Raw genomic sequence first — 13,431 nt, forward strand, 5'->3', positions numbered from 1 at the left:
GCCCAAGGAAGTACTATCCTCCACCAGCAAGGTCCCGAATTACGAGGCCTTATCAAAAATCTCAGCCTCGCCAGCCCCAGAAACAAAAGCCACAAGCAGCTCCCCAGCCGGGGCCTGCTTCAGGTTTTTGACTTTCCCTTGGAGAGCAGCAGCCTGATTCCTCTGCCAAGCATACCAGTGGGAGGTCGATTGTGCCGCTTTCACGGCATGTGGCAATCAATCACAACCGACCAATGGGTGCTAGCAATCATTGCTCAGGGTTACCACCTAAACTTTCTTGCTTTTCCACCGGACTCACCACCTCTACAAGCATGGAGAGTAACCGACCACTCTGTCCTTCTGGAGCAGGAGGTTTCCCTTCTTCTCCAGTTAAGAACAATAGAACCCATCCCTCTTTCGCAACAAGGCCTAGGGTTCTATTCCCGGTACTTTTTGATCCCCAAAAAATCCGGGGGGCTTCGTCCAATTCTGAACCTACGTGCCCTCAACAAGTACCTCCAGTGGGAAAAGTTAAGATAGTAACCTTGGGCTCGCTTCTACCTCTTCTACAAAGAGGAGACTGGCTCTGCTCTCTGGACCTCCAGGACGCATACACCCACATTGCAATATCTCCAGCTCATCGCAAGTACCTCAGGTTTTTAGTAGGCCCAAAGCACTATCAATACCGAGTGCTTCCATTCAGCCTAGCATCGGCACCACGAGTCTTTACCAAATGTTTTGTAGTTGTCACAGCTTTTCTCAGGAAAGAAGGTGTTCACGTCTACCTCTATCTAGACGACTGGTTAATCAGGGCTCCAACCCAGCAAGCCGCTCGATCGTCCCTGGATTTGACCCTACACACTCTAATTTCTCTAGGATTTCTCGTCAATTACGAGAAATCCTATTTAGTCCCATCTCAAACCTTGTCGTTCATTGGGGCAGACTTGGACACCTTGCAGGCAAAAGCCTTTCTACCTCAACAACGAGTGCAAACCCTTATGTCCCTTGCTCACCAGTTGCAGTCTCAGTATACAGCAACAGCTCGGCAATTCCTTGTCCTTCTCAGACACATGGCGTCCTCAGTCCATCTCACACCAATGGCCCGCCTGGCCATGAGGCTCATGCATTGGACTCTGAGGTCACAATGGATTCAAGCGACTCAGCCTCTGTCAACCATTGTCCACATCACCGACGCACTCCGTCTGTCTCTCGCCTGGTGGAAAGATCAGAACAATCTCCTCCAGGGACTGCCTTTTCACCTACCAGATCCTCAAGTCATTCTCACCACCGACGCTTCCAACCTCGGGTGGGGAGCTCATGTGAACGATCTATTGACACAAGGATCTTGGTCTCCAGAGGAAGCCAAACACCAGATAAATTTCCTGGAGCTTCAAGCAATGCGATATGCTCTCAGAGCTTTTCAGGATTGCCTATCAAATCTCGTCATCCTGATTCAGACGGACAACCAGGTGGCCATGTGGTACATCAACAAGCAGGGAGGCACAGGCTCCTTCCTTCTGTGTCAGGAGGCTGCGCAGATTTGGGCGGAAGCGCTCTCCCACTCGATGTACCTCAGGGCCACCTATTTGCCGGGAGTGCACAATGTCTTGGCAGACAAACTGAGTCATGTCTTCCAACCGCACGAGTGGTCTCTCAACCCCTCGGTGGCGACCTCTCTCTTCCAGCAATGGGGTTATCCCCAAATAGACCTCTTTGCGTCCCCTCAGAACCACAAAGTGGACAATTACTGCTCCCTCATTCGGAGCGAGCGCTCTCAACCCAGAGATGCATTCTCCCTCTCATGGGCAGCCGGTCTGCTTTATGCATTCCCTCCACTTCCTCTTCTCTCGAAGACTCTTGTGAAGCTCCGCCAGGACAAGGGAACCATGATCCTGATAGCACCTCACTGGCCATGCCAAGTGTGATTTCCCATACTCCAGGATCTCTCCATCCGCAGGCACATTCCCTTGGGAACGGACCCGCATCTGATCACTCAGAACGACGGATGTCTACGCCATCCCAATCTTCAGGCCTTGCCCCTGACGGTATGGATGTTGAAAGGTTAATCCTTCAACCACTTAACCTTTCAGATTCAGTTTCTCGTGTCCTGATTGCTTCACGGAAGCCTTCCACAAGAAAGTCTTATTCCTATAAATGGAAAAGGTATACATCATGGTGTTCTTTGCAATCCCTTGATCCCTTTTCCTGTCCAATCCCAAGGTTTTTGGACTATCTCTGGCATTTATCGGAATCAGGTCTAAAGACCTCTTTCATCAGAATGCATGTCAGTGCGGTAGCCGCCTTCCATAAAGGTATCGGGGATGTCCCTATATTGGTACAACCCCTCGTAACACGTTTTCTTAAAGGCTTGCTCCATATCAAGCCACCTTTACGTCCTCCGGCCCCTTCTTGGGACCTTAATCTGGTTCTCGGGCGACTCATGAAACCACCATTCGAACCTCTTCACTCCTGTGACCTAAAATATCTCACATGGAAAGTGATTTTCCTATTGGCTATCACTTCACTCGCAGGATTAGTGAGTTACAGGCCCTAGTTACCTAACCGCCTTACACTAAACTCCTGCAGGACCGGGCAGTACTCCGCACTCACCCTAAGTTTTTGCCTAAGGTAGTTTCAGAGTTTCACATTAATCAATCCATCATACTACCTATCTTCTTTCCCAGGACCCACTCCAACCCAGGGGAACAGGCTCTGCATACCCTTGACTGTAAACGGGCTCTAGCGTTCTACCTAGACCGTACAGTTGCGCACAGGAAGAGCACTCAGTTATTCGTCTTTTTCCATCCCAACAAATTAGGGCAACCTGTGGGTAAGCAGACTCTCCTCCTGGTTGGTGGACTGCATATCTTTTTGCTATCAGCAAGTAGGCATTCCTTTTCAAGTCCGTGTTAAAGCACACTCTGTGAGGGCCATGGCGACTTCAGTAGCACACCTACGATGTGCTGCTTCCTGACATTTGCAGGGCTGCCACCTGGAGTTCTCTCCACACTTTCGCAGCCCACTATTGCTTGGACAAAGCCGGAAGACAAGATTCCATCTTCGGCCAATCTGTCCTGCGTAACCTATTTCCAACGTGACGTACCAACACCCTTCCGCCTGCCCAGTGGGGTTCAGGATGCCCTCTACCAAATTCCACCCCAGTTGTTGTGCCTGTTGCACGCTGTTGGGTACATTTGGTGCATGTTCGGACATCCTCAGCTCGGTAATCACCCATATGTGAGGACTACCATCCTGCTTGTCCTGTGAGAAAGCAAGTGTTGCTTACCTGTAACAGGTGTTCTCGCAGGACAGCAGGATGTTAGTCCTCACGAAACCCACCCGCCACCCCGCGGTGTTGGGTTTGTAATGTTTTGTTGTTTTATTTTTTCGGCACTGCCTGTAGCTATCAAATAAGACTGAAGGGGGACCCCTGCTGGCTGCATGATTAGTGCCATGCTGGGCATGCCCAGTAGGGGCCAGTCAAAGTTCTGGAAACTTTGACAGAGGTTTTCTGTGATTGGGCTCCATCCTGATGATGTCACCCATATGTGAGGACTAACATCCTGCTGTCCTGTGAGAACACCTGTTACAGGTAAGCAACACTTGCTTTTACTTTTTCAAAAAATATGCAGACCACAGAACACTCCATGAAATTAGCACTTTTAAAACAAATCAACACACAATTAAGCTCTGGATTTCATTGCCAGAGGATGCGGTAAAGGCATATCACCATGGAGCGATACAGAGGCATTATTTATTTATTTAAAAACTCTTCTATACCATTGTTAAGTTAATTCACCATCACAATGGTTTACAGAAAGCACAATAAGGGAAAACTATAATTGGTATAGATTACAAATTATACATGTGCCAAAATAAAACAGTAACATATTTTAATAAGAGAAACTGGGTGTTTAATTAAGGCTTATATGCCGGTTGACATTTTCTGTTTTATTTTCTGTTAACATTTTCTGTTTTATTAACCATTCCCTTCCTCATAATTCCTAACATTCTGTTTGCTTTTTTGACTGCTGCAGCACACTGAGCTGATAATTTCAAAGTATTATCCACTATGATGCCTAGATCTTTTTCCTGGGTGGTAGCTCCTAATATGGAACCTAACATTGTGTAACTATAGCATGGGTTATTTTTCCCTATATGCAACACCTTGCACTTGTCCACATTAAAATTCATCTGCCATTTAGATGCCCAATCTTCCAGTCTTGCAAGGTCCTCCTGTAATGTATCCCAATCCACTTGTGATTTAACTACTCTGAATAGTTTTGTATCATCTGCAAATTTGATAACCTTACTCCTCGTATTCCTTTCCAGATCATTTATAAATATATTGAAAAGCACTGGTCTAAGTACAGATCCCTGAGGCACTCCACTGTTTACCCTTTTCCACTGAGAAAATTGACCATTTAATCCTACTCTGTTTCCTGTCTTTTAACCAGTTTTGTAATCCATGAAAGGACACCGCCTCCTATCCCATGACTTTTTAGTTTCATTAGAAGCCTCTCATGAGGGACTTTGTCAAACGCCTTCTAAAAATCCAAATACACTACATCTACCGGTTCACCTTTATCCACATGTTTATTAACCCCTTCAAAAAAATGAAGATTTGTTAGGCAAGACTTCCCTTGGGTAAGTCCATGTTGTACTTAGAGATTTGCACCTGGATACTTTTTCTGGCCAATGCACGCACAATTTTGAAAATGCAAAACTATGTGCATTGTTACCTCCCCTAGCCTAATTCCTCCCTGGGAATGCCTCCATGAACAAATAAAAGTATGCCCGTTGTGGCACAATGGTGGACAAGTTTTGAAAAAGCCATTTTCTATGGGTAAATACATTTTGAAAATTGCCCTCCCTATTTTGTTATATATTATGTAGTCAGGAACTTGACATGCAGCACGTGTCACTGTCTTATTAAATACAATCTTTGATTTTAAAAAAATGTGATAATTATCCCCATTCTACTTTCCTGCTTTAAGCATTGGGGGAGAGGATCTAGGGTACCATTGTACTTGAAAAGGGACAGCATTGATGCCTCAATTTCACTCCTCCTACTCCTCTCTTCTCTCATCTCCTAGTCTGTTGAGAACTTGCCTACTGTTTTTGGAAGCAACCCAAAAGCTCAAACTGCTGCCAGGACAGTATTTCACTTGGCCCATCGACATGGAGATATTTTACGGGAGGGCTGGAAAAACATCATGGATTCCATGCTGCAGCTATTTCGGGCCGAGCTGCTGCCAAAGGCCATGGTGGAGGTAATGACACACATCATACTTTTCAATAGAGAGAGTTAGAAACTGGTTGTTGCAAAAATGGGAAGGAGATAACAGATGGCTTGCTTAATGGAAAATGTTGAGAGTGGGCACAATCAAGAAGAAAGGTTATTGGCATCTCATTTTGTCATTTGATGATGGAAGGGGGACACTTATGATATAATCCTATTTTGTACCATTTGTGCATAAGGCAGAATTTAAAGCTCTTCTGTACAGAAGAGTTGGGATTAATATCTCTAGATTTCTCTTGTTTTAAATGTTTAGGGCAGATTCTTGCATTTTGTGCAGGTTATCTGACAGCGAATCACTGCCATAGTAGAGAACAGTGATGGGGAGAATAGGAAAGATAGGAAAACAGTGATGGTTTGCAAAATGGAGCACAGAGATCAGACCATGAGTATCTAATACAGTAGGGAATATGGTGATGGGAATGTACCGAAAAGGAGAAATTGGTAGGTGGAAGTGAAGCGTGCTCAAAAAGGTGTGTATTCTATTTTGTAGGTTGAAGATTTTGTGGACCCCAATGGCAAGATCTGTCTGCAACGTGAAGAAACACCTTCTAATCGGTAATAAGAAAGAGGAGATGGGAAATCAGCATGCTTTTGATTACACTCTGATAAGAAAGCTGGTTACTGAGCAAATTGGAAAGGCAACAGATTTTCCGAGGCATCTTGTACACCAAATAAAGGGGTCTTGGAAAACGAAAAAAGCCTTGCAGTGCTTTAGAGTCTGGGTCATATGAATGTATTGTCTACAATACTGGGAAAGATTTACAAAATCTCACATATTCTATAAGTACATTCATCGTGACTCCTCCGTATCTTTCTATTCTTGTTCACCATTACAATATTTCTTGCTCTTTCTCTTACACTCCTCACTACCCCTTGCACTAAGCAGTCATCCTCAGTCTTACTTGCATTCTGTCTCCTTGCAGCCCATCCTCTTGAATAGACTACATTCTGATTTCAAAGAAATTTCCAACAGTTTTCCTAGTTAAAAACCCACTTTTTTCAAACTCCCTTTTCCTGATGCCTAAACCCAGCTGTTCTTGCAATCTCATTCTATTTGTTTTGCTAAATTTGTACCAGTTTGTTATTCTGTATGACTCCGTCCCTGCACTGACTGTAAAGTGCCCTGAACAAGCTGCTATATAAAAGCTGAAATCAAATAAGACATAAGAATACAGTATATTTGACCAATACCCATATGAAGTTAGTTTTCCATCGTTGTCCACATGGAACCAAGGCATGGGAACATTTTAGACATATCCTTGGGAAATGAAGGCATTGAAGCATTTAATCTGGGTCTTTGATGAGTAGAGTATTGAAGAGTTTATTGAGTTCTATCAGATGCTGTAGACATATGATCAGTGCACTTAAAGTTTGAGTATTTGATCATTGTTCTCCAGAAGTCTCACAGTTTGATAGTAATCAATTTACACCATAAGGTTTACCCCATAGGGACATTTGGTTGAATTCCTTGAGGGATTTAGGATGGAGTACTCTTCTAGTGTCCATTGGATGTCGTCTTAATATATATTTTTTTAATTTGATTGTATATTCTGCCTTTTGTGACTTGTCAGCTACTTCAAAGTGGATTACATTCAGGAACAGTAGGTAATTCCATGCCTCAGAGGGTTTGCAATCTAAAAAGGTAATTTTCAAAAGGATTTTCGTGCATAAGAGGTTTGAAAATTGCTACTATTATGCATGTAATGCCTTTGAAATGTCACTGAATTTTCAAAAGGTTTTGTGTGTGTAAATGGGCTTTTGAAAATTGCATTGATATGTTACTTTTATGCACGTAAATCCTTTTGAAAATTACCTCCTAAGATTGTACCTGAGGCGATGGAAAGTGACATGACTAAGGAGAATTTGTGGAAGAAGAGGGAATTGATCCCTGGCTTCTCTGATTCAGCCTGCTGTTCTAACCAGTAGGCAGCTACTCCACTCCAACTCTTGTGCAGTTACATTGTGATTGCCCTTCGTGCATTACGGTATGAGATGTTCTCTTCCTTGTGGTAAAGGTGTAGTGGTTCTCTTTCATTATTCTTCTTGGACTGGAGTATAAGATGATCTGTGCTTTTAAATTCGTATGTAGAGTTATGGGTTACAGCCTCACTCTGGCATCTGAGATTCTCTGCCTTGTAGTTATTGCCCTTGTTAGATCCCAATCTCTTTCTCTGCCTTGTAGTTATTGCCCTTGTTAGATCCCAATCTGTTTCTCTTCTAGCAAATTTATCAAAATTACATTTTTTGCATTTTTTGGGGGTTTTACTTGTTTCAGCTTACCAACACATGAAAACCTTTCCCTGGCTTCAGTCTGCTGCTGAGTCACCACCTCCTTTCTCCCCTCTACCTCCTTTCTTCTCTTCTGGCCCTCATCTGCTTCCTCTCTCCCAGGCTCCAATTTGCTGCTGCTGCTGCCACTTCTTCCCTTTTTGCACTGATCTCAGACTGTCGAGGCAGCCTCCTATTTCTCCTTACTGGACCCATCATAGCGCACTGGTACCTTTACTTCCTGCCATCTTTATCCACCTCCCACCACCACCGTAATCTATTGATGCAATCTCCTCATTCTCTCCCTGGCTTCAGTCTGCCACAGGAGTTAATATCATTACATTGTAACAGCAGATGCTGGAAACTTTTGTGATTTATTGCGTTTGCAACAAAACTAGGTCCCTAGTTATGTCTCTCATTACTTTTTACCCTCCTTGAATGGTGGCATGAAATGTTTTCTCCATATTTGTTTCTAGTGGTGAGTCAACGGTGCTGAGCTTTGTTAGCTGGCTTACGCTTAGTGGCACAGAACAGTCCAGCCTGCGAGGACCATCTACAGAGAACCAGGAGGCAAAGCGTGTGGCTCTAGACTGTATAAAGGTAAAACATGAGGCTGAGAGGCAGTGTAGGGTGTACTATGTAAAAGATGGGGAAGGTTTACAGATATATCACAAAATATATGAGAATTATCATCATGATTATTATAGAACACAATAGGATGTACAGCTACATGGCTAGAGTGACTGATTCTCATCTATAAATGACTTTTACACCCCATGTTTTTTCTGCTTAGCTATGTGACCCTGAGAAGCTGATCACAGAGAGTAAATTTTTACAACTGGAATCCCTGCAGGAACTCATGAAGGTAATAATCACAGCCCCCAGTTTCCTGTAGTAGCTTGGGTAGGTTGTATAACACAAGAAAATTCTCACTTCTGTGGCAGTAAATAGGGAGCCATGGTGATAATTACCGGTAGGTTGTTTGGGCACATATTGAGAGCTGAATCCATTTTCTATTACAGTGGAATGTCCTGCAAAGCTGCTAACATATCAATGTCTGTTCCAAATACAGATTAGATTCTGAATCTGTCAGGAGTATTTGATTCTTTTATTTTATTTATTTATTTATTTAAAGTCTCTTTTATACCGATATCCGTTCGCACATCGCATCTGTTTACAAAAAACAGGAACTATGTTAGTGTCACAGGTCATCTCCTGGGCCTGCACAAACTAATGACAGTTGTGTGGAACACACAGCTCAGAACCAACCACTTGTAGTAAAAATCAGCTTTATTCCATGCATCAGTGTTCACTTCATACTTGTAGCTTTCATTTCCTGTCCTGAGACACCAGGATCATGCCAGTAAGATACATTGGTAGTCACCTGTAGGCCAGTCAAATTCCCTAGGACCAAATAGAACCTTCTTCTCAACTGTACCCTGTCAGATTCAGAATCCCTAACCAAAGGCTTTGTTTGGGCATCTCTGCATCTGGATCTGGATGAGCCCTGTGCCTCTGAAAAGTAGTATTCTCTCTCCCTTAAGAGACATGCTGATTCCCGGCAGTAGTTTATAATTAGCCTCAGCTGTCTCTCCCAATTATTACCACACCGTTTGGTGCATGCTTCCTTTATCCTAATTGTGTCTATGTTAAAAATGTCCAAACTACATTTTCCAGCAATCTTGTGCTTCCTGTTCTGGCTTTACAATCCCCTCGCTAACTCTTGTTCACTTTTCTTTCTGCCTTAAGGCAGTATTCTCCCAGGATTCCATTTAGAGAGCTCTCTGTCTTCTGGACAGTCTAACTGTCCTCTCTCTTCAAGCTGCTTCTGCCTGTGAGAAGCCCTGTTTCATTTCAGTTAAGGTATGGTTAATAAGTTGTTGCTCTATGTAGAGGATTAATGCTGATTGTTCACTCTTTCAGGCTTTGATCTCAGTGACTCCAGATGAAGAGACCTATGATGAAGAAGATGCTGCTTTCTGCCTGGAGATGCTACTGCGCATTGTACTAGAAAACAGGTGCTGTAAAATAACAATCCCGTTTCCTATGCTGACCTTAGTGCTGCTTAATAATCCCATTTTGTATGCTGACCTAAGTGTTGCTTTGATGGCCATAATCTCTACGTAATATCTGCTCAGATGTTATATTGTGTTAATTTATATTTCTAGATCTTCTTTCTTCTGCAGAACTACAACACAAAGCAATTTGCAAAGAAAAAATCTAGTACAATAAGCATACATCAATACATCATTAATACATCAGTAAAATAAATTAAGATATCAAAAATACATCAATAAAATAGTGAATATGGCATGTGCAAAAGTTTAAACACTTTTCCAGTTGATTCATTACTTATTAAAATTGCTGCTAAGCAAGGCATAAAGGTTTGATTAGTTAGGCCTTCAGTTAGGTGAAGACAATTCCAGGTTGAATGAATATTCTAAACCCTTCTAACCTCTTAGGTTGTGATTGTTCTACTTTCAACAACCATGGGTTTTTTTAAGCAGCAGCTGTCTAAGCATTTTAAATGAAGATAGTTCTCTCATATAAAGTAAGGAAAGGTTATTAAAAAAATCTCTAAATGCTTCCAGGTAACAATTTCAACTGTCAGAAACATTAAGAAATGGAAGTTATGTTGAACTGTTGAAGTCAAGGCAAGATATGGAAGATCAGGAAACATCTTTGATACATCTGCCTCAAAACTAGTTAGGTCTGCAGAACAGGATCTGCAGATCACTGCAGATTACCTGCTGAAAAGTTTAGCTGACACTAGAGTTGTTGTCCACATGTGAATGGTACATTGTTTACATAACACTGACCTGCATGGGAGAGATGTCATAGAAACCTTTTCTACAATCTCATCTAAAGGTCATTGTCTAAAATATGGCCTTCCAAACAGAAATGATTGAGGTGGTTTACAGTTAAAACATACACAATGTATTACAAAAAATATAAAAATACATTTTGTGTACTCTAAAACCATATGAGTGAACACAGAATCATTTGGTATCAAAAGCAACCCTGAAAAACCAAGTTATATGGGGTTTTTGAACATCTTAAAATCAGTCATTACTCTTAATGCCTCTGGCATTGAATTCCATAGTCTTGGGCTGGCGATGGATATTGCTCTGTCTCTTATTTCCCCTAGATGGGCCCAATGAAATGATAGGCCTTTGTCCACCAAGCACAAATTCCTATATGGAACATGCATATGAAGAGACACACCTAGCCAGTGTCAGGGTTTATAAGGATCTTATGAATCAGTGTCAATATTTTATACTGAATGTGATATTAAATTGGGAGCCAGTGTAAAGAGGATAGGATAGGTGTGATGTGATCGTATTTTTTTTTTCTGGGTCATTGCCTGTGCCTCCAAGATCTGTAACATCTGAAGTGATCTAAGAGTACTAGCTGGAAGACCCATAAAGAGGGAATTACAGTAGTTGTATTTGAGAATACTAGTAGGCCTCTGTTGCTTGAGACACAGCATCTGTTATGAACACCGCTCAGAAAGTTAATTAATTTCACTTTGATTTGTCCCTTAAGCAGTTGTGCAGATGGAATATCGGCTGATGTCGGTTATTTTTTGATGGTCATGGTATTTGAATATTGAGACATTTTGTTTGCAAAATATGAAATAATGTAAGAAGACTGTTATATGGGTGCGTGATTAAGAAGACTAGCGATGGCCTTTGAAGGTCACGTGTACTGGCTTGCTGACACCCTGAAAGCATAGTAATGCAAAATCTATGGTGTGTTAGTTTTTTATTTCTGTAGCTCTGCTTAACATTGTGTGGGATTGACTTGAGCTCAGTTTATGTGCTTCTCTTTACATGTGATGTTTACCTTTGTACCATGTAGAGGTTGTGTCAACTTCTATTCACTTAGAACAGTGTTTCCCAACTTTTTCACACCTAGAGCACACCTACATTAACAAGAATGTTGTGTGGCATACCACCCTCCAGACATAGAGATCTCATATGGGCAAAAGAAGAGCTAGAAAAGTACTTAAAGCCCTATTCATCTTGCTTCCGAATTTTTAAACAAATGGAGAGGGGGCGAGGACACATGAATCCATCATGATGGGCCTGCTCGCTCTATGTACAAGTGCATAAAGGAGATGTCAGTGTGGCACAGGCAGCCGACTCATTTTATTTCTTTGGTTGCTGCTTGCAGTTACTAGAGCTCCTTCATTGCTGCTGCTCTCAACACTCAAAGTGAACTACATCCAGTGCTCAGTGCACACCCTCTCCGTCTCATTCAGTCAAGGGATAAGACAGAGGCTGGAAGGGCTCAAAGTCAGGGAAGAAGAAGAGGTGCTGTGTGTAATGTGTGTGCTGCACAAAGCAAGGTCCAGCTGTCTGTGTCCTGCATGCCGCCCATTATTACCACACTCTGGGGCTTATATTATAATTAGGCTTGCATGATTACATATGTTCTCAGAAAGGAGCTCCTAAAACATCTAAGAACCACTGTTGGTGTGTCTTGTTGCTGCGAGATGCTGAGAGAAGAATCCCAAGTGCTAGCCTGGATTTGAGCATCAGGCAGTGGTGACTTTTACATGGCACACCTGATCAGTTCTGAAGGCTGTCACCACTGGGCTGTGGCACACTGGTTGGAAAACACAGACACAGAGATTCATTGAACATACAATTTGACCAGGGGTGCGTAAACCTTTGCACACAATGATATACATAATAACTAATAGTTATATTGTGAAAAAAAAAAGATAATACAAATAAAGGAACAACTGATACCACTACCCTGTGAGTTATCCAGTCTTGGGCCTTTCATTAAGTCTGGTTCTGTATAGGTGTTATCTTAGGAGTGGTTCATGTTGAGCAGCTAGACATCCTGGTTGGTAATAGTGGGTTGCAAAATGTTTAACTTAAGCATTTTGTTTTCTTTAATATACATGAAAAATATTACATTGTGGAATTTAGCATGTTGCTAACTCTCTTAACACAGTTTTCCTTTCTTTCTGTTGATCATGCACTTTCAGTTTAAAGTGTATTAATTTTCCAGCCAAAATTAATTTCTCATATTGCACTGCATGTACTTTGGGGCAAGGTTTCCCAGTCTTTCAGGGAACACTGGACCTCTCTCCAGCTTCAAAAAGTTTTATGTACCCTCTACACACACTTCTCTTTAATTTTTGCATGCCATGACAAAAGAAACAATTATATGCACTCCAGAATCATTCATAATGTGTACAACATTGATCTAAACTTGAATTGATAAGGAAGGGCAATTTCCAACGCTATTTAAAAATTGCCCTCCCATTTGAAAGTTGAGGTTATTCCATTTTCCAATCCAACAGCAATGGGGAAAAGGAAGCAAGTTCAAAAAAAGTTCCAGGTTGGCAGCCTGGCATGACCTGGCAGAAAATCAGCAATGATAGCTGCAGACCTGTAATCGACTTTTCATAGGGAACCTGCCCATGGTGTTTCCTTTTGAAAACTCAGACTGGCAGGAGAAAGCCAGTACTTTTGTTCCTGCATACTTTTCATCTGCTTTTAAAGCATTTGCAAAGTTCATGTGTGAAAATTTGCTCAAGGATATCAAAATTAAACCCCTTCATGTACTTTCCTTCCCTCAACCTAATCCTGTGACTTTTCCCCTCACAGGTAAAAAGTCTTTATGCTATTCACAGCACAGCTCCTTTTAACCTCATTGGCAAGGAATAGTAATTTTCAAAATAATCTTTTTATGTCAATAAAAGGTATTGTTAAATTTTTATTTATTTATATTCTACGGTTCGGCACATTGAAATGGATTACATTCAGGTACTGTATGTAATCCTGTAATACTGTAGGTATTTCCCTATCCCCAGAGGGCTTACAATCTAAGGCCTTGATTCATCTTTTCGCTATAATTATAGC

The 13,431-nt window shown here is 42.0% G+C and overlaps 1 protein-coding gene across 5 annotated transcripts in view; it reads left to right on the forward strand.

Moving 5' to 3' along the window:
• Positions 1–13,431, forward strand: part of GBF1 (golgi brefeldin A resistant guanine nucleotide exchange factor 1) — a 739,811-nt gene that overhangs the window by 565,090 nt on the left and 161,290 nt on the right. For all 5 annotated transcript variants that reach the window (XM_029609015.1, XM_029609018.1, XM_029609019.1 and 2 more), the window contains 5 exons: positions 5,076–5,252; positions 5,772–5,836; positions 8,026–8,149; positions 8,343–8,414; positions 9,473–9,567. In XM_029609015.1, the coding sequence (XP_029464875.1) occupies positions 5,076–5,252; positions 5,772–5,836; positions 8,026–8,149; positions 8,343–8,414; positions 9,473–9,567 (533 nt within the window). The remainder of the gene's footprint in view (positions 1–5,075; positions 5,253–5,771; positions 5,837–8,025; positions 8,150–8,342; positions 8,415–9,472; positions 9,568–13,431) is intronic.

Source organism: Rhinatrema bivittatum, chromosome 7 (assembly GCF_901001135.1).
Source record: "Rhinatrema bivittatum chromosome 7, aRhiBiv1.1, whole genome shotgun sequence".
NCBI lineage: Eukaryota > Metazoa > Chordata > Amphibia > Gymnophiona > Rhinatrematidae > Rhinatrema > Rhinatrema bivittatum.